At 52.1% G+C, this 20,819-nt stretch overlaps 1 protein-coding gene across 3 annotated transcripts in view; it reads right to left on the minus strand.

Annotated features, from left to right (window-relative positions):
* Positions 1-19,825, minus strand: part of NOS1AP (nitric oxide synthase 1 adaptor protein) — a 40,281-nt gene extending 20,456 nt beyond the window's left edge. For all 3 annotated transcript variants that reach the window (XM_017815899.1, XM_017815898.1, XM_017815897.1), the window contains exons 1-2: positions 19,683-19,825; positions 9,628-9,699 (exon numbers count right to left, since the gene is read on the minus strand). In XM_017815899.1, coding sequence (XP_017671388.1) covers positions 9,628-9,699; positions 19,683-19,787 — 177 coding nt within the window. In that variant the 5' untranslated portion in view covers positions 19,788-19,825. The remainder of the gene's footprint in view (positions 1-9,627; positions 9,700-19,682) is intronic.
* Positions 19,826-20,819: the final 994 nt, after the last annotated feature.

Raw genomic sequence — 20,819 nt, forward strand, 5'->3', positions numbered from 1 at the left:
TGATGCATATCACTACTGCAATCCAAGAACAACACTGTAGGACTGTTTTCTGTTAAAAGAGTTAAGCTGAAATTCAACCATCTTTGCTGAAGTTTCCTGTGGTAAATATATACTTCAGACTTTTGCTGTTTCTGCTGAAACAGATCGGCAGTTTCTATAGGCAAGCACATGGCAGGGGGAACTGGTTTGGTTGGGGATTTTTTTCCCCATCATGTTAAACTAACACTGCTGAAAACCAAGCAACAGATTAAGAATCACTGGGATCCTCATTCTCCATCAGAGAAGCCTGGCCTGAGAAGGAAAACTCACCCAAATTTCTCTGAAAATTCATCCAAATTTGGCTACACTCTTTGTCTACAATCTTCGCCCTGGGTACACTTCAGAGGGGAATGTCCATGCCATCCAAAAATCCCAGCTGAAGCACATCACTTCCCCCACCAGCCATCATCTACAGGGATACCAGGGCATTCAGGGACCACATCCATGGCCACAGTGGCATGAGGAGAAGCAGCAGACTTGTGCAGCCTCCCTGTGGGGTGAGGAGGTGCAGACAGGAGGAGGCAGGGAACCTCCAGGGCTTTCATCATGCTTTGCACACTAAAGCCCTTCTCTGCTGGGATGGGGCCAGTGCTTGGCTCCTTTCTCTTGTCCTCAGCAGTGTTCCTTCCAGTGCCCTACAACAGACACATCCCTTCCTCTGACTGAAACGAGAGCAAGGCCTAAAAGAGTTAACTGAGGTATCTTGCTCTGTTGAGAAAATCCCCCCCAACACCTGCTCTGCCTATGCTGCTAAGGAACCCTTGCAAAAACATTGATAACTCGCTTTGTTCCGCTTACTGGACCTGAACCTAATCATAAGAAGAATGCTAGAAATGCTATATAATCAACCTAGAGGTCATAAATTAAGACAAGGTAGACATTTGAATAGGAGAAAAGGGTTTAGAGCCAAGGGTTTCTGCAAGCTTCAGTAGTTATAACATTAACAATAGAAAGGTAAGGAGGTCAAAACGAGAAAGAAGAGAAACAGACTCCCGATTTGAGGCTGAAGGTCGAAACGACCACCAAAATTCAGCGCCAAGAGAATTTGGAAAGCACCGCCCTAAGCTCCGCCCAGACTCCGCCTATTGTTAATATGCATGATTAGATGTTGTAATCATATGAATATGTATGTAGACTGTATAAATTAACCTGGGTTTGTATTGGTGCCTTCGAGCAGCACCACGACTCTCTAATTAAACGAGATCCATTTCACAGACCAGCTCACACAACAGTTTTTGCAGCCTCTCCTTTTAAACAGGACGTGATCTTTCCCTCTGCTCCCGCACACGGCAGGGACATCCCGTAACATCCTTACAGCTCTCACAGCCTCGGAGCTGCGCGACAAAACCCTTCTCACCTTGCCGCAGGCTGCACGGCAGGTTCTGACACTGCGCTTCCCCTCGGCTGTTTGGTGTACAGCATCTTCTGCTGCACCAAGCCAAAACCACCAAGAATTAATTTTAGCAGTGGAGAAACTGGGGCACGTGGCTTTTTTTTTTTTTTTGGAAGGCTGCAGCCCCAGGCTTTGCATCTCTTCTGAGGTGATGCAACAGAGAACACTTCAACTTCAAGGGGTACTTGGCCTTTGAGGACCAGCAGAGAAGCACAAGGATCATACACAAGAGTAGCATTTAAAGTTGACTTCAGTTTGGATTGACTTTAATTCAGCCTGGTTCCACGTGCAGGAATGTCTCCCTCAGAAGGAATCCGACAAGTTATTCAGTCTCCCCATGTCTTAGTTTCTCATCCATAAAACAGATATGAAATATTGCTTGACCCCTGCCCCCCCCCCGCCCCCCGCAGGTGAAGTTCTTTAACTCTTTGCTCTCCTTTCCCTAAGCTATTTCTCCCTTTAACCACAGAGCAAGAGTGAGGTATCCTCTCTGGACACACTCATGCCTGGCTGGAAGATGTGGCTGTCCAGGGTAAGGCTGCCTGCATCTCTCCTGCTCAGGCCCATGCAGCATCAGTACTCAGCACCACGGAGCATTTGGACCCACTCCATCCCAAAAATAAAACACTGCCATGATGGCAGAAGATTGATGAAAGCACTGATTTATTAAAAAACACTGGAAAACTCCATGTTGCATTAAATAAGAAGGAAAAAGCCTCCAAATAAAAGCAATTCCATGGGTGTGGGGAGATACAAACTCAGGGGGATTGGAACAGGGGGCAGGTCCAGTTCTCCACTCTGCTGACCAGACAGTGCTGGGAGATGCCAGGATGAGTTGCAGACCTTGAAATCAACCAAACCTCAGCATGCCTGTCTCAAACCCATTTTTTCCTCTCAACAACCTCTCAGGTAGCCAGGAGCACAGAACCTGTGCTATTCTTAGAAATTTACTCTAAAATGCAAAGGTAAGTGCAGATGTTTATCTTCATTAGCAAGCTTCTAGCAGCACCTCTTGGTGACAGTGGTGGGGCTGGTGTGTGCTGAGTTAGGTGTGTTACAGCTGGTGACACTGAACACAGCCCTTTCCCTCAATAACAAAACCTTCTGCAGAGATTTATGCAAGTTTGAGAATCAAATTATCAAAAGCAGCTCTGTCACCTTGCAGAAGGAGCAGAGACCTATCAAAGGACCTCTTCAAACCCTTACAAACAGCAATAACCAGCACTAACAGGACCCCAGATCTCCCAGAACAAGCTGCAGACATCCCTGCCTTGACAGCCAGGCTAAATCCATCCATGCCCATGAGCCACAGTGTGCAACAAATCACTCCTTTCTAGACAGGAGGAAAAGCCAGAGCAGGCACACAGAGGAGAGCCCCATGGGCACCTCTGGCAGCTTCCACAGCATTTGCAGTCCCACAGACATTATGTGTGTCCATACTCCAGCTATGCTCCTGCAGAAAGCGAGGTTTGCAGTGCCATATTCCCCTGCCTCAAGTGCAGCTGAGCCTTGGCACGGAACTGAGCCTGCTGCCCCACCAAAATCATGTGTGCAACACGGGAGCCTCACAGGAAGGAGCCACAGAAAGCCAGGGTTACCTGTCCAGCGTGCTGTGTCCCACAGACTGTGCAATCCAAAAGTGCAATCTCTAAAACCTGCTCAAAGAACCATTTCTGAGGAAGAAAAAGTGGGAAGCAGGAGGAAGAGGAGGAAGCACAAGGGCCCACAGGGGACGGACATTTGTGAAATTACTTTACACGCTGACCATGAACTTAGAGAAGGGGTGGGATCCAGCAGAGCATGTCCTGGCTGGAAAGGAGCGATGCTGAAGGTCTGCCCTCTCCCCCATGTTCAGGGAGCCTGGCAGATGTTATTCCCTGTCCTCTCCCTTGAGCTCCCAGCAGATATTTGCTGATGGCTCAGATGATGGCATCGGCAAGCTGGAAACGTGACTCACTGTGAGCGTGGTGGGGAAAGCCCCCAGCCAGGGAGCGAGATGAATCACAGGGAGACACCACAGGCTCTCCGAGAAGGAAGTGTCCAACCAAGGGAAGGTCAACCCAAGCAAACAGAGGGCAAGGATGTGTTACAGGGATGTAGGGGACTGGAGGCACTGCTGCCTCCCAGCTTTTTGCCTGAAGCTCCAGTCCTGCCCCGGGCTCGGCGTCTACTTGGCTCCCAGCCCTCTCAAAGGCACTGGACTGGCTCCAGGCCAGCATCACCCATCAGGAACACTGCTGCTTGTGCTGGCACGCCCAGCGTCAGTCGATGTGTTCCTGCCAGAGCCCAGGGCATCGCCTGCCCGTGGGACACTTGCCCAGAGCTGAAGTGCTGAGCTCCTCAGAGAGACTTGGAGGCATGGGGAAGATCGCACACTGGCATGTACCTCCTGGTTCAGGAGCTTTCCCAAATCATGCTGCCCCATCTGAGTTATGGTTTCCTTCATTCTCGACCAAGCTCTCTGTCTAGCTGGGAACCCCTTTCCCGGGCTGGACCCCCTGCCATCAAGCTCTCCACCTCACCACATTTTGGAGCCTGGCCACAAGGGAGATGGTGCTGTCTCAAGTTCAGTAGAGAACTCTTAGGTAGGACATAGCTGGAAGTCAAAAGGCAACGAGCTTATCAGGACTGATTTATGAAGCTAGCTACCAGGGGAAGAAAAGCATGCCTGTACCTTGTCTCCTCAGCACCCACCAGGTCTCATGTCTGCTGAGCCCAGGCATTCCTGCCACCACATGACCCAGCACGCCCAGCAGACAGCCAGCACAGGCGCTGGTTGCTCGTGTCTGCCCTCAGTGCCTTCCCAAAGCCTCTCTGGCAAGGACTGCCCGAAGCACCATCCATAACCACCTTCCTTGGGACTCAGACCTTCCTTTCCAGAATTAATGGCTCACACTTCACACCTCTTTACCAGTCCAGATGCCTGCCCTCTGCCACACAGAGTCATTTACCTCCCTAAACTTTTAATTTTACTAAGTGTGCATTACAACTCACCCTACTTAATGCTGCCAGTAACCTCCACATTTCTGCTGAAAAGCACTTGCCCCATCCTGGCCATGATATTAAGGCAGGCAATAAAGCCAGGGCCACCATGCTTTGGCCAACCCTCCTGGAAAACAACCTTTCCTTGTGGGCAGTCTTGGACAAAAGGCTGTTCCAATGAATCTGGGTATTTAACCAGTATATTGATTAAATACTAACCACAGGATGAGATCTTGACCTATTTCATGCCATCAAGTAGGCGGCATGTTGGTAGCAATACGGGACCAGCCATTATTTTATTATGACATTAAGTGGCACTGGTGATGCCAGCAGAAATACAACGAGCTTGCCCAGAAGCCTTCACCCATTTACTGTGACTGTCAGAGCACTGAAAGAGCAATTGAAATTATTACAGATATCATTTGGGTTCCTCCCAGATCTCACACAACATAATCTCGTTCATCTCAGATAATCACGTCAAGCCATTAACTTGTTAATCATTCTCCTTGTGCTGAGTGCCGTGACTTGGCAAGCAGGCTGTGTTCTTCAGGCAGCCAAAGCCTGGCCAGCCCACTGCCCACAGTGCTGGTCCTCACAGACAGATGGGGGTGGGCTGCCCCAGGCACAAAGGGTCAGCTTGCTCCCAAATCCTGCTCCACTTTACAGCAGGGAGAGCCGTGCTGCTCCTTGCATGGTGAAAGAAAGATGAAAAAAAAAAGTAGGCATCACTGTAAGTGACCTGATGCTTCTAAAAACTCACCATGGCAGGGACATGGGCTATCTCAGATATATTCTAATTAAATGAGCTCAAAATTACACCAGGTGCTCTACACAAATAACCAGCCGCATGCATCAATTTTCACACCAGTCCAACTGCACCTGTGGCCTGCAGAGGATGCAAAATCTTGCTTTAAACAAGCTTGTTGAAATTCAGTAATTTTGCCAATTTGCTAAAATTGAGCTCAGCTATGCAAAGCAGCAGAAGTCCCACCAAATCAGATGTACCTGACAGAGTAGGAGGTGTAGAGAAGCTAGATTTTCAACTGCTTGGAATGCCTCCCTGTTCTGAGCCTGCAAAACTCAGCTGGACACTTCCCAGAAACAGGCTTGCAGAAGACTTCCACAGAAGCAGCTTTTAAGAAGTGCCTATATAAGATTTCTCCAAAGGAAACTAGGATTAAAGCTGCACTCAGCAATCCAAGTAGCAAATTGGAAGGGAAAAAAGGCTGATTCCAAATTCTCTAGAACCACAGCACCAAGCCCCTGCCAGGCAGCACTGGCTGCACTGGAGACATGCCAGGGGCACAGAGAGGAAAGCATTTGCACACATTTACATCATGACATCATGACAACACAAAAAATATATAGTTATCATTGTCATTTAGGGCTCCATGTGTTCATCAGGAAGAGAAGAGAAGCAAAAAGATATCTTGCAGGCATTTTCAACTGAAATCTTCAACAGCTCATAACCCTTATGGCTGGGAAGATACATCACTTGGGCTCTTGCTCTCCAGTACTGTAACACCCTCTCTGGTATCTGACGGACCCAGGAGCTCACTCCTGAATTTCTCCAGCTGTGCCCATGACTGGCCCAGAACAGAAGATCACTGTGTCCTCTTGGCTGCTGCTTCCCAGAGAGCCTGGGCAAGGAAGGTGTCCTGGGCTCACATCAACAGGACAGGCTGTCTGCAGCTGTAGCGACAGCTTAATTACTCAAGTTTGGGACATTCTGACATTCAGGTGCCTGCAGGTCTGGACTCACAGATCAGTTCCTTGCACCTTGCATCCAGAGGAGCCAAGGAGCATTTTGAAAGCCAACCTACCCCAGCAGCAACATGGAGTGGGTCACCTTGTTTTGAGATGAGGAGGAGAAGGGGGCCAGTTGTACTAACAGAAGCCGAGCAGCTTGCCTGGAAAGCAAGCCCTGGCCTGTTGTATTTATTGGTACTGACGTGGCCATCAGTGCTCTGCAGGAAAGATGTAGGCTTTGGAGGAAAGCTGCAGCAAATGCTCACAAAATTGCTGTCCAAGTGCATCCTTGGCATGGCTAACGTCCCATTCCACTGAGTCCTTTCAGGGCCAGGGATTTGCACCAAGGTGCAGTGCAGATAGGGCTGTATCCTCAGAAAGCCCAGTTGATGCAGGAAGGAAAAGCAGGAAGGCAGAGAGAGCCAGCTGAGCACCTCCCCTTCCCTCCTCTCCCTGAGCTGCAAGAATCCTGGGAATTCTCCACAACCTCTTGCTTCTGGACAGAAACTCTCCCTCCAGCCAACATCATAAGGATGGCCAAGGCTTCACCAGGCCTTCAGCAGTGGGGAGGAAGGGGATGGCATCCTTGCCCTGCAACATCAACCCCCTGTTTAAAGTTCCTCTCCACCTAGATCCACATAATGGACCACATTTGCATTTAATCTGTACCTCTTGCTCAGGTGAAACTGTCCTGCCCACAGCCACTGCTCTGCTCTGCAGAGTGGGAGAGCAGCAGAAGGCGGGAGAGCCTGCCTGGAGCAGGCATCCCAACAATGTCAGCTATGCTGTGTCCTCCTCTGTGCCCCCAAAGGGTCAGGTCTCCATGTAAACAGGAAGCCAGGATCCACCAGGCCCCGAGTGTGGGGGAGTAGAAGGGAGGCAGCACTACAGGAGGTTCTGCTACTGGTGCCCCCCTCCCTCCCAGCTCCCAGCCCATCGCAGGCAGTCATGGGAGGCTTCCAGGGCACTCTCCCCTCTGGGATCCCCACTGTTAGCAGCTTCCTCACTTCTTTGCAGGATCATTTTCTTTATCATTTCGTAAATAGAGGCAAAGCCAAGAGAGCAGCTATGGTGCCTGCAGCACTGAGAAAGGGGAGTTGCAGCAGAGACAGAAAAGGTCCCCCTCCTTCCCCAGCAGTGACTAACTTGGAACAAGCTGAGACAGAGCACTTTGCCCCTAAACCGGGGACCGCATTAAAAACCACACAAGCCTCAGGGTCAGCAGCTGCTTCCCACCCCACACACTTAACCATTGTTGCTTGCACTCGATGATCTCCCATTGCTTGCTTTCTGCGCCTAAGTAAGCTTTTTCTTCCTCTGTTTTCCCTATGCCAATGTTTTGGGATTATTTTATTCCCTAAAGCAGAAGGGTAGCTGTGTTCTTTAAGAAGGACATGCATTCCTTCACCTCCAGTCAAACTGAAATCAGCCCCCAGCACCCAGCCAGAAATGCCCTTGCAATGCTGTGGTACATCCTGCTGCCAGATGTGAGGCCACCACAAAGCACAGGAAACCAGGGGAGGGCTCTACACCTAAACATCCACAAAACAAACCATCCTGGCATCCTCCTCAGAAACAGCACACCACAACAAATAAACAACCATTAAAAATCTCTCTGGCAGATCTGACCTGCAAAGTCATGGCCTTTCAATGACTTGCATCTCTCCTGTCTTACACTAGACAAAGGAAGCCTGAGCACATGTTTCAAGCACATCATTCACCATGAAAAAACATTATTTTACCCTATTTCGTGTCCCTTCTCCGTCATTCAGAGCTTAATCTATGAATTTTCTAAACTGTGCTAAAGTTTATTTATATTGGTCAACAAAGATATTTTGGTGTTCTTTCTTTTTTTTCTTCTAGGGTTTACTTAAACTCTCGAAGTTGTGCCAATCCTCCCATACTGAGGTGGAGTTCTGTGATTTTGGGGCTGGAGCTGCATTCTTTCAAAAGCCTTATCTTGAAAGGCAGAGGAGGAAACTGCTGTTTATGAGAACTCTTGATGGCATAACAGTTGTTCTGTCCCAACCTCATCTGGAAACATGGTGAGCAAACCTAATGCCATAAAGGACTTGACTTCCCAGCTTGTGCACCCGTCACAACATTAAACACCATGGAGAGGACAGGGCAGCGGGTGGGAAAGCTGTTGAGGAGTAAAGCCCACAATCTATTTACACCCTGAAAGCTTGAAAAAGAAGAGCCTGACAATCTGTGTCCTTGGGATGTGATACTCCTTGACTTGAGATATAATACCCCTCTCCTCCTGGTGATAAGGAAAGAGAAATTCAGATTATAGCAAGAATCTGCAGGAAGGGCTGAGAGGAGCAGAACTCTGATAGGGCTGCTCAGTGACAGGAGCAGATCCAGTGCTTATGGGATCTCATGAGGCCACCAGAAAGACAGCTCATCCACTACCCAACATCCTTGAGAATGCCCTCAGGTCCTTCCAGTTAAGAGTGTTATTCCCAGGAGGGAGCCATCCCTGGAAGACAGGGCAGACCCTTTGCTTACGGACAGGCCAAATTACCTGCGCCTGTGGCCATGTGGCCACAGATACCATGCCAAGGTCCACCCCAGCCCAAAGGTCTGTCTCATGTTTTAAAGAGCAGTCAAGCTCCTGCTGTTTTAAGCATGGGGGCAGCGAGCTCACAGGGTGTGTGGTTTTCTCCCCTCCCAGCCTGCCCTGAACACCTTCCAGTTCTGCAGGCGAGAAGCTGGGGAGCAGAAGAAAAGCTCCTCTCCTGGCTATTGGCCAAGCATTATACAGCAAGTGTCCTATATCCTGACTGTAAGTATTTTGGGAAGCCAGATGACTTCATTACCAGATGACATCCCCTGACCTACTCGCTGTTAAACAAGCTTGCTGCTGGCCAACCCCAGAGCTCATAACTCTGCACTTTAATTTGCACATTGCCATTAGGCAGGCACTATCCTTCTGCCATATGCAGGCCGCAAGGAAATTTTCACGCAGCTGAAACACACAAACAGTAAAACCCTAACATACCTCTTCCATAAATAGTTTGTTGTTACTTTGTTACTGCGACTGACAAATGAGGAAATCTTCCGAATGGTGGAAGTGCTACACAGTTACCAGCCGGCGCCAAGAGCGCCACGTCGGTCGCCCACTTTCCACCCCATCCCTGCCCCCACAGCACATGCTCCTGCAGGGCACACAGCACTGTGAGAATGGAGACAGCCCTGCTGCTGACCCCAGCCACAGCACACAGCACGCCTGGGTACCACAGGGGCCAGCCACGCTGCACATGTGACTCCGTGGCACATGGAGCTCACAGGCATCGTGCCTGGGTTACATGGAGGTGTCAGTGGAGAAAGTGGAAAAATACAGAGTTATGAACAGCCTGGAGGACAGGACTCATGCAAGGCAAAGCTGCAAGTGCAGATGGAGGAGGGGTGCCCCAGCTACCCCAACACAGAAGGAGAAGGAGCATCCTCGCCATACTCACCCTGATCCGCCGCATGGCCGTCACGATCTCCACCCGGCTGTTTGGCCGTGGCACATCCAGGCTCCCGATGTACTGGAGGGAAAGAAAGAGGAGATCAGTCGAGTTTCTACAAAACTGGAAACGTCACAGTCCCACCATGGCCTCAATGGCATCCATGAAGGGAACTCAGGGTCACTTCTGGGGAATGGGCAGCATTTTGCCTGCTGCACCTGAATCCTTGTTCCCTCACCATAACGTGTTCCCTCATCATGAAGCTGTTCCCTCACCTTAACGTTGCAAGTACTCAGCAGCCCTTTCTCTGGCAATAAAATAACTTCATCCATCAGGCCAGCAGGGCTCATTCATCTAGGCCATGATCAAAGCAAGTAGGTATAAGCCAACATCCCCTCAGCTGCACTGAGTCATCTGTTATAGACCTGGGTGTTGGAATATCCCTAAAATAGCTGGGCCAACCTGTCCTGTGTCAGGCCCCTCATTATTTAATTACAGCCCTATCAAACCCGTGGCTGTTTTTGCAGCGATGCTGAGCCTCTAGGCCAAGCCTCTAGAATAAAGGAGCTGCTTTGCTATTCAGAGGAGACCAAAGGCAGTGCCACTGTGACCCAGCACAGAGAAACGCCAAACAAAAACCTTTTTAAAAATAAAATGGAAGAGGGCAGATTCAGAAGAAGGATCAGAAAACAGACAAGTGATGAAGAGTCAATGCTGAGTGCTAAAAACATGTAGTTAGAAGAAAAGCATTTTGAGCCTATTAACTAGCCCCCTGTGCTCCCATGCTTCATCTCGACACAAAGGCTGACGCAAGCAGGGGCACTAAAACCGACAGGGCTACATGTTCCTGTGAATACGGCCATAACCTTCACTGACATCACGAAAGCCCAAGTCACTGGCTTCAAGCAGCAGTGCTGAGATGAGTGCCTAAGTGTCTGAACGTGTGCTTGGGGATCACTGCACAGGCAGAGGCTGCTGAGAGGGGTTATTTCTCACCCAGCATCGCTGTGGGAGCCCCAGCTCCTCTCTCCTGGGCTGCTGCTGCCACCTCTATGGAGGACCAGGTGCGGGGGCTGCATGACCACATCTGAGCTTTGGGTGCATGCTGTCCCAGAGAGCCCTCTGGGACAGAAACTCAGAGAGCCCTGTGTTTCTGAGAGCCCTCCTTGCTAAACCCCCCCACACCAATCCAACAAGCCTACCAGCCCAGTGAGGCCATCCCCAAAGGCACAGCTCCTGCCTGGGGGCAGACACAGGCAGGTGTACAGTGACCAGCACCGGGCAGTCAGTGCTGAGAGGAGATGTGAAGAGAGAGAATATAAAAATAAACACCCAACAGCTGGCATGTCCGTCACATGCTGTGCTGGCTGCTGCGGTGCAGGGCAGCTTTACGTAACTGGGAATTACAGCCCACGATGGGCAGTGCCGGCACACGTGGCACTAACCCAGGCCCCAGCCCCTCACTGCCCGGCTACAAACGCAAAGGCCTGGTTAAGTTTTCAGTCACATCCCCAACACAGAGTCTTCCACCCCTTCAAAGTGTCAGGTCATACTGAGAGAGGCATCTCAGACACAATCGATTCCCTTTTCTTACATAAAGTCTGGAAACCATCAGTAAAAAGCAGGAGCTGAGGAGAAGGGCTGAGGCAGCTGGAGCCCTGAACACACAGTCACCATTCAGCACCTAAGGAAGAAGCCTCTCCTCATCCTGCCCTGCCAGGCGAATGTCCCCACTGCACAGCACCTCCCCACACCACTCTTATGCCAAAGACCATCTGGGGAAGGAAAATTCTTAAGCTACATGAGGAGGAGGACAGACTTTTGCAGCCAGAGGATGCCTATCTTCTTCCAGCTATTCCCAACAGCATGACGTCGCTACCACTGGCAGGGTAATCGCTTTCCTTCCCCTGTGTTTCCTTCTGCAGGCAGGTGCAGAACACAGGCACGTCCAAGGACAGGGCAAGCAGTGGCAGCTGGGCAGGAGATGGGCTGCATCCACCACTGGTTCCCACAGCCACATGAATTCCAGCAATGCCAATCTCCTGGCTGCCGACCACAACCTCACGCCCAAAATTGCATGTGCAGGCTCAGGAGGGCTGGGGCACCCTGTAAGCAAGTGATGGAGCATAAGCCAGACACCACCTTGGGACGAGCACACCTCCCTGGATGGGCCTCCTGGGAAACAGCACCAGCAGCAGAGATCTCTCAGTGCTGTCCTATCTATGCCCCTTCACTCAGCTATTCCCCTCCAGCCCACATTCACGTGTACCCAAAACAAGGGGCACAGGTCACAAACTCTGCAGGATTCAGCTTTGCTCCCAAACGTGGGCTCCAGGGCATCATGCTGTATCCCACATCCTGTGGGTGCTCCCACCAGAGACCTCAGCACATGCAGCCCCAGTGTGGGCTCACTTCACACAATTACTGTGCTTACAGCTCTGAAAACACCCCCTTCTCCCTTCACTCCGGAGGCAGGTATTTTTTGCACATTTCACAAAACTCAACAGATGGACAAAGTCTCCCCAGATTATTTTTGCCTGCAGGGCAGAAATCACACGTGAGAACCACACTGCAGAAGAGTAACCCTTCACAATGTGGCAAATATTGCCCAAAAACATGGACTTGGAAATCGGTCTTTCACATGAAATGTGGACTTGCAAGTTGGTCTTTGTCTTCCCAGGCAAGGAGGGAGGATGGCCTGAGAAACCATTCGTATTTAGTAGTGTTTTCCAAGTGATAAGCACAATAAGGGCTGCTCCTGCTCTGCTCTACTCCAGCCCTCCTACTCACAGCACCAACTTTAATTACGGAAAGAGGTGTGGGAAAAAGCAGGTGAGGCAAAGGCAAGAATTAGCAAAGCAGCCAGAGCCTCCACAGTGCAATACTTCCCCCTCATCCCACCCCAACACTGAGACTGAGCTCCCCTGCTCCCAGGGCAGGAGCTCCAGAGACCCCCAAGCATGGGGACTCCCAGGCACGGAGTTTTGCCTTCCTTTAACACATGTGTGCCCCAAGCGAGGTGCCAGGCACACGGCGGTGGTCCTGGTCCCTGCAGAGGCCATTGTCCTGGCTCCCAGGACTCAGTCCAGCATCTGTGCCACCACGCTGACCCCATGGAAAAGGGAGGCAGTGGGGCCAGGGCTGAGCCCAGGAAGGAGAAAGAAAGGTGCCTGAGACAAAAGAAAAGAAAATAAAGCTGTGTGAAAGGACTGCCAAAGAAAATAGACCTATGAAAGAATCCATCCACCCCAAAGCCCCACAGACTGAGAGGGAAAACATATGTACATATGCAGGATGCAGCTTTTCCAAATAATTGCCTACCGATCCACGGCCCCACAACCCCACCAAAGGATGGGGGGACAAAGGTAGAGCCCCCCACCTGCACCCAAGAGCCAAGGGGAACTAGAATGCTCTGAAGGTGGGAAGGGCAGTCCCAGGCAGCCCCCTCCTCCTCAACCCAATTAGGAGAAGAAAGGCCACCCTCTCGGAGCGCTGGTGAATGGGCAGCTGAGAGGGTCCCTCGTGTAACAGGCACCCTGGCAGCCCCACAAAGGCAGCCCTCACACTGCCAACACCAGCACAAAGCACCTCTTTTGTAGGGTGCTTTTTGTCCCTCACATGCCCCGCTGCTTCTCATCCCTGTGTGTGGCATCCAGCCTTTCATTCATCATTCCAGGGCCCCCAGAATGGGCAGCCCCTCTCCCTGCCATGGCACAGGTAGACATCACCCATCGGGCTTCTGAGCACCTGAAGGGACTCTGCTTGCTCTCCCCCTGCCATGCAAATAGGTTCTCCTCTCTGTCCCAGGCACAGCGGGAAGAGGTCTCTGGACACAGCTCACACCATGCACCCCCTGCCCGTGGCTTCCAAAAGATCTGCCCATTTCTGGGAAATGCCAGGGGAAAAAAAAAAATCTGTTTTTTAAACAGCAAACAAAGGGGAACACTTTGCCAAAGCACTGTTTGCACAAGTCACTCAGTTTCTCATTTTTGCTTGAGGCTATTTAATATTGCTCGTTTTCTGCTCTGTCAGAAATGAATTTTCTTGAGAAGATGATTTTTCTGTGACAGCAGGTGGCAGATATTTTCGGAAAATTGAAGGCCGATCGCATCCCTGACAGGGGACACCTTGGAAGGGGTGTTGATGAGATTGGTGGTGGGCAGAGGTGGGCAGCCAAAGCCTTCCCGGAGAGGAGCTTCTTCCCGAGGGAGGCACACTGCTGCTCTGGCAGCCCAATGCAGTGTGCAAAGGTCAGGGCTGAATCATCCCCAGCTTACAGGGGAGCCTGGATCTGCTGGCTGTCAGGTTTCCAGCTTCGAAAGCCACCCTGAACCAGAGACCCTGCCATGAATGGGGCGCCACTGCTTCTGCAGAGGAGCTACAAGGCAGGCAGCAGGGCAGCACGGGCAGGGGGGACATGCTGGCACCAGCCCAAGGCTGGGGCATCACACCACAGGTTACACAGCCACCTGCAGAGCCAGGAGAGCCTCATCCAAGCAGAGGATCCTGCACCCGGGTTACGGAGGGGTCACTGGAGTCACCAGCAGCCTGTTGGGAAGCATCAGACATGGGGCGTGAGGGACCCCAGATTTCTGAAGAGTCCAGGATGATGTGAGGCTGCACCAGATACTGGAACATTGACCCCTGGTCCTGTGCCAGATGCCCCAAGATCTTAAACCTTGATTTCCTCAGTGCCCAGGGAACACCCAGCCTGTCTGCAGATTGGCTGATAAGGGTTTCTCCCTGGGCTTCTGCCATTAGGAAAAGCAAGGAGAAATCCAATTCCCAGGACTTTTGCTGTCCCACTGTTCCTGCTCTCCAGTTGCCCACACATGGCCTCAGCCCAGGGAGCCAAGGGTCTGGGCTGGCATGGTCCCAGCTCTGCCCTGCACCTCAGGAACACCCAGCCTCGCTGGGAGGAAAAGGGGAAGTTTACTCAGACTGCGGTGGTGCAGGCTCAGAGGCCAAAAGGGATGGAAAACTCATGATGCCAGCTGACTTCAATGGAAAAAAGGCCTGGCTTTCCATCCTGAGCCCAGCAGATGGGTGCCCTGCTGAACTGTGGGCCTCCAGCCTTGCCCAGTCCTCCCTTAGCAGGGCTCTGCACCCCGAGGACAACTGGGTACATCCAGCCCTGGCAGCCAGGCAGTTTTAGGCAGTATGTCAGACTCATCCAGAGCTGGGATGCACCCGGACAGCAGGCATTAACACAGGGACCCCCACACCAGGCAGCACTGGCCAGGCTGAACCCTTAAGGATATCAGTGCTTATCTATCTGCTGGTCCCAGCAGCGCTTGCCATGCTTATGAGCTGTGCAGGGGCTCAAGTGCCAGAAACACAGAGTTCTGGGGGTGCCAAGACAAGATCCAGCACCCGCCAGAGCCATGTGCACTGCACCCACCTTCCCCTCTCACCAGCCAAAACAGGGCTGGCATGAAAAGGGGAGACACCTTTGCTGCAGGTGACTGTGCAGTGGGGACACCAGGGCACAGAGATAGCAGGTGCAGAGGAGGGATAAAGTTTTTCCACGATGATGAAGCAGGGCTGTCCACTCGCCCCATTTCTGTACCACACCCAGGCACACCACCCACAGCCGCCCCCCACGCAGGGCCTGAGCTTCCTGCACCTACACCCAGCTACAGCCCCAACAGGCGTTCATGTACGAGATGCTCGAGACCAGAGCACTGCAGAAAGTAGGGCTGGGAGCATCCCACCCCCATTACTGCTTCCTTGGGACCTTCTGGCATCTGCTGAGCCCACGTGCTGCCCGGCTGGGACCTACAGTCTGGGCACACGTGGCTTTGCCAAATCCTGACTGAGTTTTCTTTGCTAAGAGCTTCACTAAGCAGCCTGTGAACTGACTTAACAAGTACGGCAGAAATATGCCACTGTTTCAGAGGAGAACCTTTGTAGACTTGGGAAGGTTATTTATAGCCTGAAGCAAGCAATCCCGGGCTCAGGCACACTGCAGCTTTGCTCTGGGCTGAGCAGCCCCAACAGAGCACACCAGAGCTGCCAGTACAAACAGCCCCCAAATCGAGCTGCCAAGTCTCTCCCAGCCAGCCAAATTGGTGCACAGCTTCACACAACCTGTCTCCTGCTGCCCAGCCCTCCAGGGAAGGAACAGTTGCTGGGAAGGGAGCCTGAAGAAGTGGAGGAGAACTAAGCACCCCAATCAGAGCTGCCTGCAATTCAACCAGTTTCCAACACTGTTACATGCAGCCCCTATGTACATAAAAATACACACAGGAGTGGAATTACGTGGAATACATGTCCGTTCCCTGCTTAGTGTTCATCTGAGGCTGTAATTGTTTTCCAGGTAATGAATTTCTCTTTGGAGCAACCAGCAGGCACTGCTGGTGCTCGCAGCCTCAGGAGGGTGGCAGGCAGGTGGGCTGGAGAGGTTCAGAGGAAGGGACATATTGGTTTAGACTAAAGTCTCCTTCATGTCCCATCTCCAAACATAGAGAGCAGCAGATGCTCGGTTCAACTTCAGTTTCCCACGCACAGAAGCAGAGAAAAGCACTGACAAAAATGAGAGAAAATGCTTGGTTGCCAAGATCACTTAAGGGAAAAAAAAATACCCCACCACCCAAACCCAAAAACCCCACCTGCTGCACAGAAGAACAGCAATCTTCCTGAACCTCCAGTCCTGCACTTATCTGCACACAGGTCCAGTATCAGGAACATCAGGTTTCAGCACATGTGATGTCCAGGCCCATGGCAGTCCCAGACCTCAGGCACTGGGTCTGTCAAAGATCAAGATGTGTTTGGGCGGCCCTTTCTGCCCTCACCTGTACTTGGGGGAGCAGCAGAGAGGATCCTGACACCCATCTGCCCCTTCACTGGGAACCATGTACATTAAGGCACTGCAAAGGGATTAACAGGACTGAAGGATTAATAGCTGTTTCCAAACAATGGATATTAGGCAGGTGGGACCTTGCTCTGGACAAGACCTCTGGGGCAGAAGGAGAGCCGAGCCCAGCCCAGCCCAGCCCAGCCCAGTGGGCTCCCAAAAGGGGCTCAAAGGACAGAGACAGTAACAACTTTCCTGTGGAAACCCAGAGGCGCCAAGCACGCCCCAAAACTTCAACAGACAGGGGTCTGGCAGTCCAGTGACAGACTCTGCCACCCCACCTAATTCTCTCTGCCTACTGATCTCTCTGGAGGCGTTGGAGTAGCCTGAGTCATAATTTCTGAATGCACAGAATTGCTGGTGTTGCACAAGGTGGCTCTTGGGTTTTGTCCTGCAGCACCATGGCTTTGGGAAGATAAGGAGTAAGCTCATATCCCTCTCCTTCTCATGGAGGTGGAGGAGGATGGGAGGTGTCTTTCCTCTCTACATCTCCATTTATTTAACCAGAAAACCACTGCACAAGTGGGAATTTCTGTCTGCTCCCCTGCACCATGCTGCAGTTCCCAGTTCTTTCATCTGAATGCTTCAGCTAACCCAAGAGGCCAGGCTTTTGATTTTACTCAACAATTCAGACTGCAAGACACAGAAGAAAACAAACGTCCTGCCTTCCCTCGGAGCCAGCTCCTCCGATTCCCAGCAGCCTGACTGAGGCACCTCTGGGATACAGAGGGGTCTGGTGCCAAGACAAGTGGCCAATGAAAACAGATCTAGAAGTGTGAAATGTATTGCTGTTCCTAAGAAGATGTGGTGTAATTTTCCATCTATTGGATTTATCTCCAGAAAATGGACTAACATAATCCTTAGAGGACACTTTGCTCTGTCTCAGTGTCCCTGTGCCATAGCATATGAGCACTGCAAGTGGCTCCAGTGGGGACGAGAGACACAACTCTCCTGACAGCATCACATCACATGTGACAGCACTGCTTCCTTCAGATAGACTCCATCGCTCTCTGCTTGACAAGGGTCCAAATTCTGACTGCCCATGGTCACCCACCCGTCCTGGGATGCCAAGACTCCCTAAGGACAGAGGCAAGGGGGACAATGGCACGGATGCCAGCTGCTACTGATGGACCAAAACACACCCTACATCCACCACACATGCCAGTTAAAGTCAGCAGCAGGTCTGAGTGTAAAAATAAAATTAAAAATTAAAACAATAAATCAGCACATACCAACTCAGGCTTACATTACCCCCCTGCAGTGAGCCCCAAGCAAGCTCGTCAGGAATCTCAGGCTGCTGGAGCAAAGAGCACTGATCCAGCTGCCGAGGGCTGTAACACCGGGATCCTCACCGCCCGCACTATCAGCCATCCCAGGAGGATTTTAGGAGACAGGCATGCAAGTCCTGATGCCCCAGATGAGCATTTTTCTTGTTTAAGCTTGCCCCAAAGTTCAGCTCTAAATCAGAGTTCCACACTTGTGTGACTTGTGCTGGGTGCCTGGCTGCAACAAGAGCTGCGCGGGTATAAGCGCTTGGGACTCTTGGGGATAAAAGGAACTAAAGGAGTGTAAGCATTTAATTAATCTCCAGCAATCTAATAAAAGGATAGAGTAATTGCCTAAGCCATCTGCATTCCGTATCTGGCATCAAGGGCTACTGGAGAAACCCACGAATTCAGAAGCTGGGTTTCGTACAGATTGTGCTTGGCATTAACGTGTGCCACCGGATACCAAATAAGAGAAAGAGAAGCTAACAAAGACTAATATGCAGCACTGCATTAACACAGCCAGCCCACCAGCATGGAGCAGACATGAGCCATGAGCAGACCGAGGGGCTGCTGACGCCCTATCCCACTCCTCAGCCCCAAGCCAGGTCACCCAAACCTGGCATGGAAGTGGCACATGGGATTTGAGAGATGCCTTGCAGCCTCCCCACAGGTGAGGGGTGAGCAGGTGCGAGCAGTAAAACAGCCATCGGCTCAAATAACGCAGGAGCAAAAGGCTACAAAGTTGAGCTTGAACAGTCTTTCCCAGGAAACAGTTGCAAAGCAGGTTTAAGTTTGCTCCATAAACAACAACTCCGCTGTTTTGCGCTCTGCAGCACAGCGCCTGCCATGGGGCAGGAGATGGCCTCTGCAGAGGAACCCTCCCAGCCCGGAGAAAAGGGGAAAAATAAGACTTTGACACCTTCTGGTGAGCAGAAGCCTTGCCCTGGGGGCACTGCACACAATTAGATGCCAAATCTGTGATTTTCTTTCCCTGAGAGTACATGTGCTCCGAGGACAACAGTATGTGACAGATGCCTGCTTTCCTGCAACTCAAAACTGCTTTACATCAGGTTTTTTTCCTAAGTCAGCCTCACTTGAGTATCTTGTCAGCATGATAACCATATCCCCCAGAAGAAGCAAAAGGGGTAGGATTTTATGCTTCCCTTTTTCTGGCCAGCTCCTCCCCAATTTACTGCTGGCCAGCATTACTTGCTCAGGCTGGGCAATGCAGCCAGCTAGCTTGACTTTTCCCAGCCTGCGGGAAGCCACAGTCTAAGTGCAGTAAGAGACTGAAAGGTCCTAACAGAAATAAAAACAAAAAAAGAAAAGAGCACTTCCTGCGAAATCCACTAGCAAGGATGGTTTATGTATGTAAAGCCAAATAGCAAGCCTTTATTTTAGGTGGGCATCTTGCACCGCACCGCAAATGGCACGCAGTTCCTCTGGCTGCTCACACGTGAGCATTAGAGGAGCACCTGGGTCAAGGCATCCTGCAGACCCCAAACATCCGTCTCCCATCACACCGGCACTCCAGCAGTACCCACAGCGCTTGAGCCGCAGATCAAAGCCTGAGCCCTCTGCTCTTTCCCGGGAAGATGCACACAGACCCCGCTCTTTCGGCCACCGTCCCCAAGCAACACCACGCAGAGCCACGGAGGGATGCAGGGCCAAGGAGGGATGCTGGGGTGAAGCGGGAGGTTGACTCTCCACTCCAGCCTGACCCATCTCACCAGCCTACAGGATAGGCGGGAAGCCTCGCCCAACTCTGCATCTGAGTTTTGGGGAGAGCAAGAAACGCCAAGGGGAAGGGAAAGCAAAAAAAACCAAAACCCATGGCTATGCGATATGAGAGCTGGAAAACAGTGCATACCGGAGAGTCAGGGCGCAGCGCCGGGACCCCCGCGCGGAACCCCCGCGGAACCCCCGCGCCCGCCGCCCACCTTGGCCTCGAAGCAGATGCCGTGCTGGAAGGCGTCCTCGTTGTGCAGGGGGATGCGGAGGTCGTGCCGGTCGTCCACCAGGTTGTACTTGGACTTGGCGGGCATGGCGGCCCCGCGGCGGCCGGGCAGCCCTGCAGCGCGCCCGGCCCTGCCGCCGCCGAGCCCCCGCCCCGCCCGGCCCCGGGGCGGGGACGCGCCAGCGCGGAGCGATGGGGCGGGCGGGAGGCAGCGGCGGGGGGCTCCGAACCCCGCTCCGGCGGGGAAGGACCGGCCCCGAAAGCATCGCGGGGGCGGGCGGCGCTGACACCTAGTGCGCGGGGCCGGGCTTGCGCCCCGCCGCCAAACTTAAAAAAAAAAAAAAAAAAGAAAAAAAAAAGGGAAAAATGGAAAACAATGCTCCGTGAAGAGTCTCGTTGGCGGCGGGCAGCGCCGGCCGCGCCCCCCGGGACGCACAGGGCGAGCCCGCTGCTGGGAGCGGGACGCGCATCCCTCCGGGCTGGGAGAGCCGGGTGCGGCGGTAGCTGGGGCCAGAGAGCTGCTGACAAATCTCGGTATGAACAACGGACACGGTGGAAACCAAGCAAGCTGGAAGTGGAAAATATCCATCTTGCGCCTAAAGAAAGGCCTTGCGACCAGACCTGGCCCTATTGTGCCCTCCCTTATAAAAGCCCCAAAAGCAGTGAGTGTGCCCCACCCCGCCTCCCCCGAGAGCACCATGGAGTTGCTTTCCAGATGACCTGCTCACAGAGATCTGACCACAAGTCCAAGCTGTTGCACCCCTTATCCCCACAAGCATAGCACACCCTCAGAGAGAGCTCCATCCTTCTATGTTCAAATACCACAGATGCTGCAGAGCTCATCTCCCAGCAATAGGCATGAAGAGCTCACAGTGGCCTCAGAGGCACTTGGAACAAGCCTTTCCCAGGACAGATGGGTCCTTGCGCTCTGCAGGAGGCTCACAGTTCCCCAAGTCCTTGCCTTGCTGTGCTTGCATGATCCTACAGCCACAGCCCATTACCCTTGGGTTTCTAAATGCAATGTGAAGACCAATGCCAGCTGCTGACCCTTTCCTGGGCAGGGCAGATCCAGGGCCATTGATTTTTCATACTGAATCAATGGCAGTGACCTTCCTTTGAG

Source organism: Lepidothrix coronata, unplaced genomic scaffold (genome assembly GCF_001604755.1).
Source record: "Lepidothrix coronata isolate B3197 unplaced genomic scaffold, Lepidothrix_coronata-1.0 Scaffold52, whole genome shotgun sequence".
Taxonomy (NCBI): domain Eukaryota; kingdom Metazoa; phylum Chordata; class Aves; order Passeriformes; family Pipridae; genus Lepidothrix; species Lepidothrix coronata.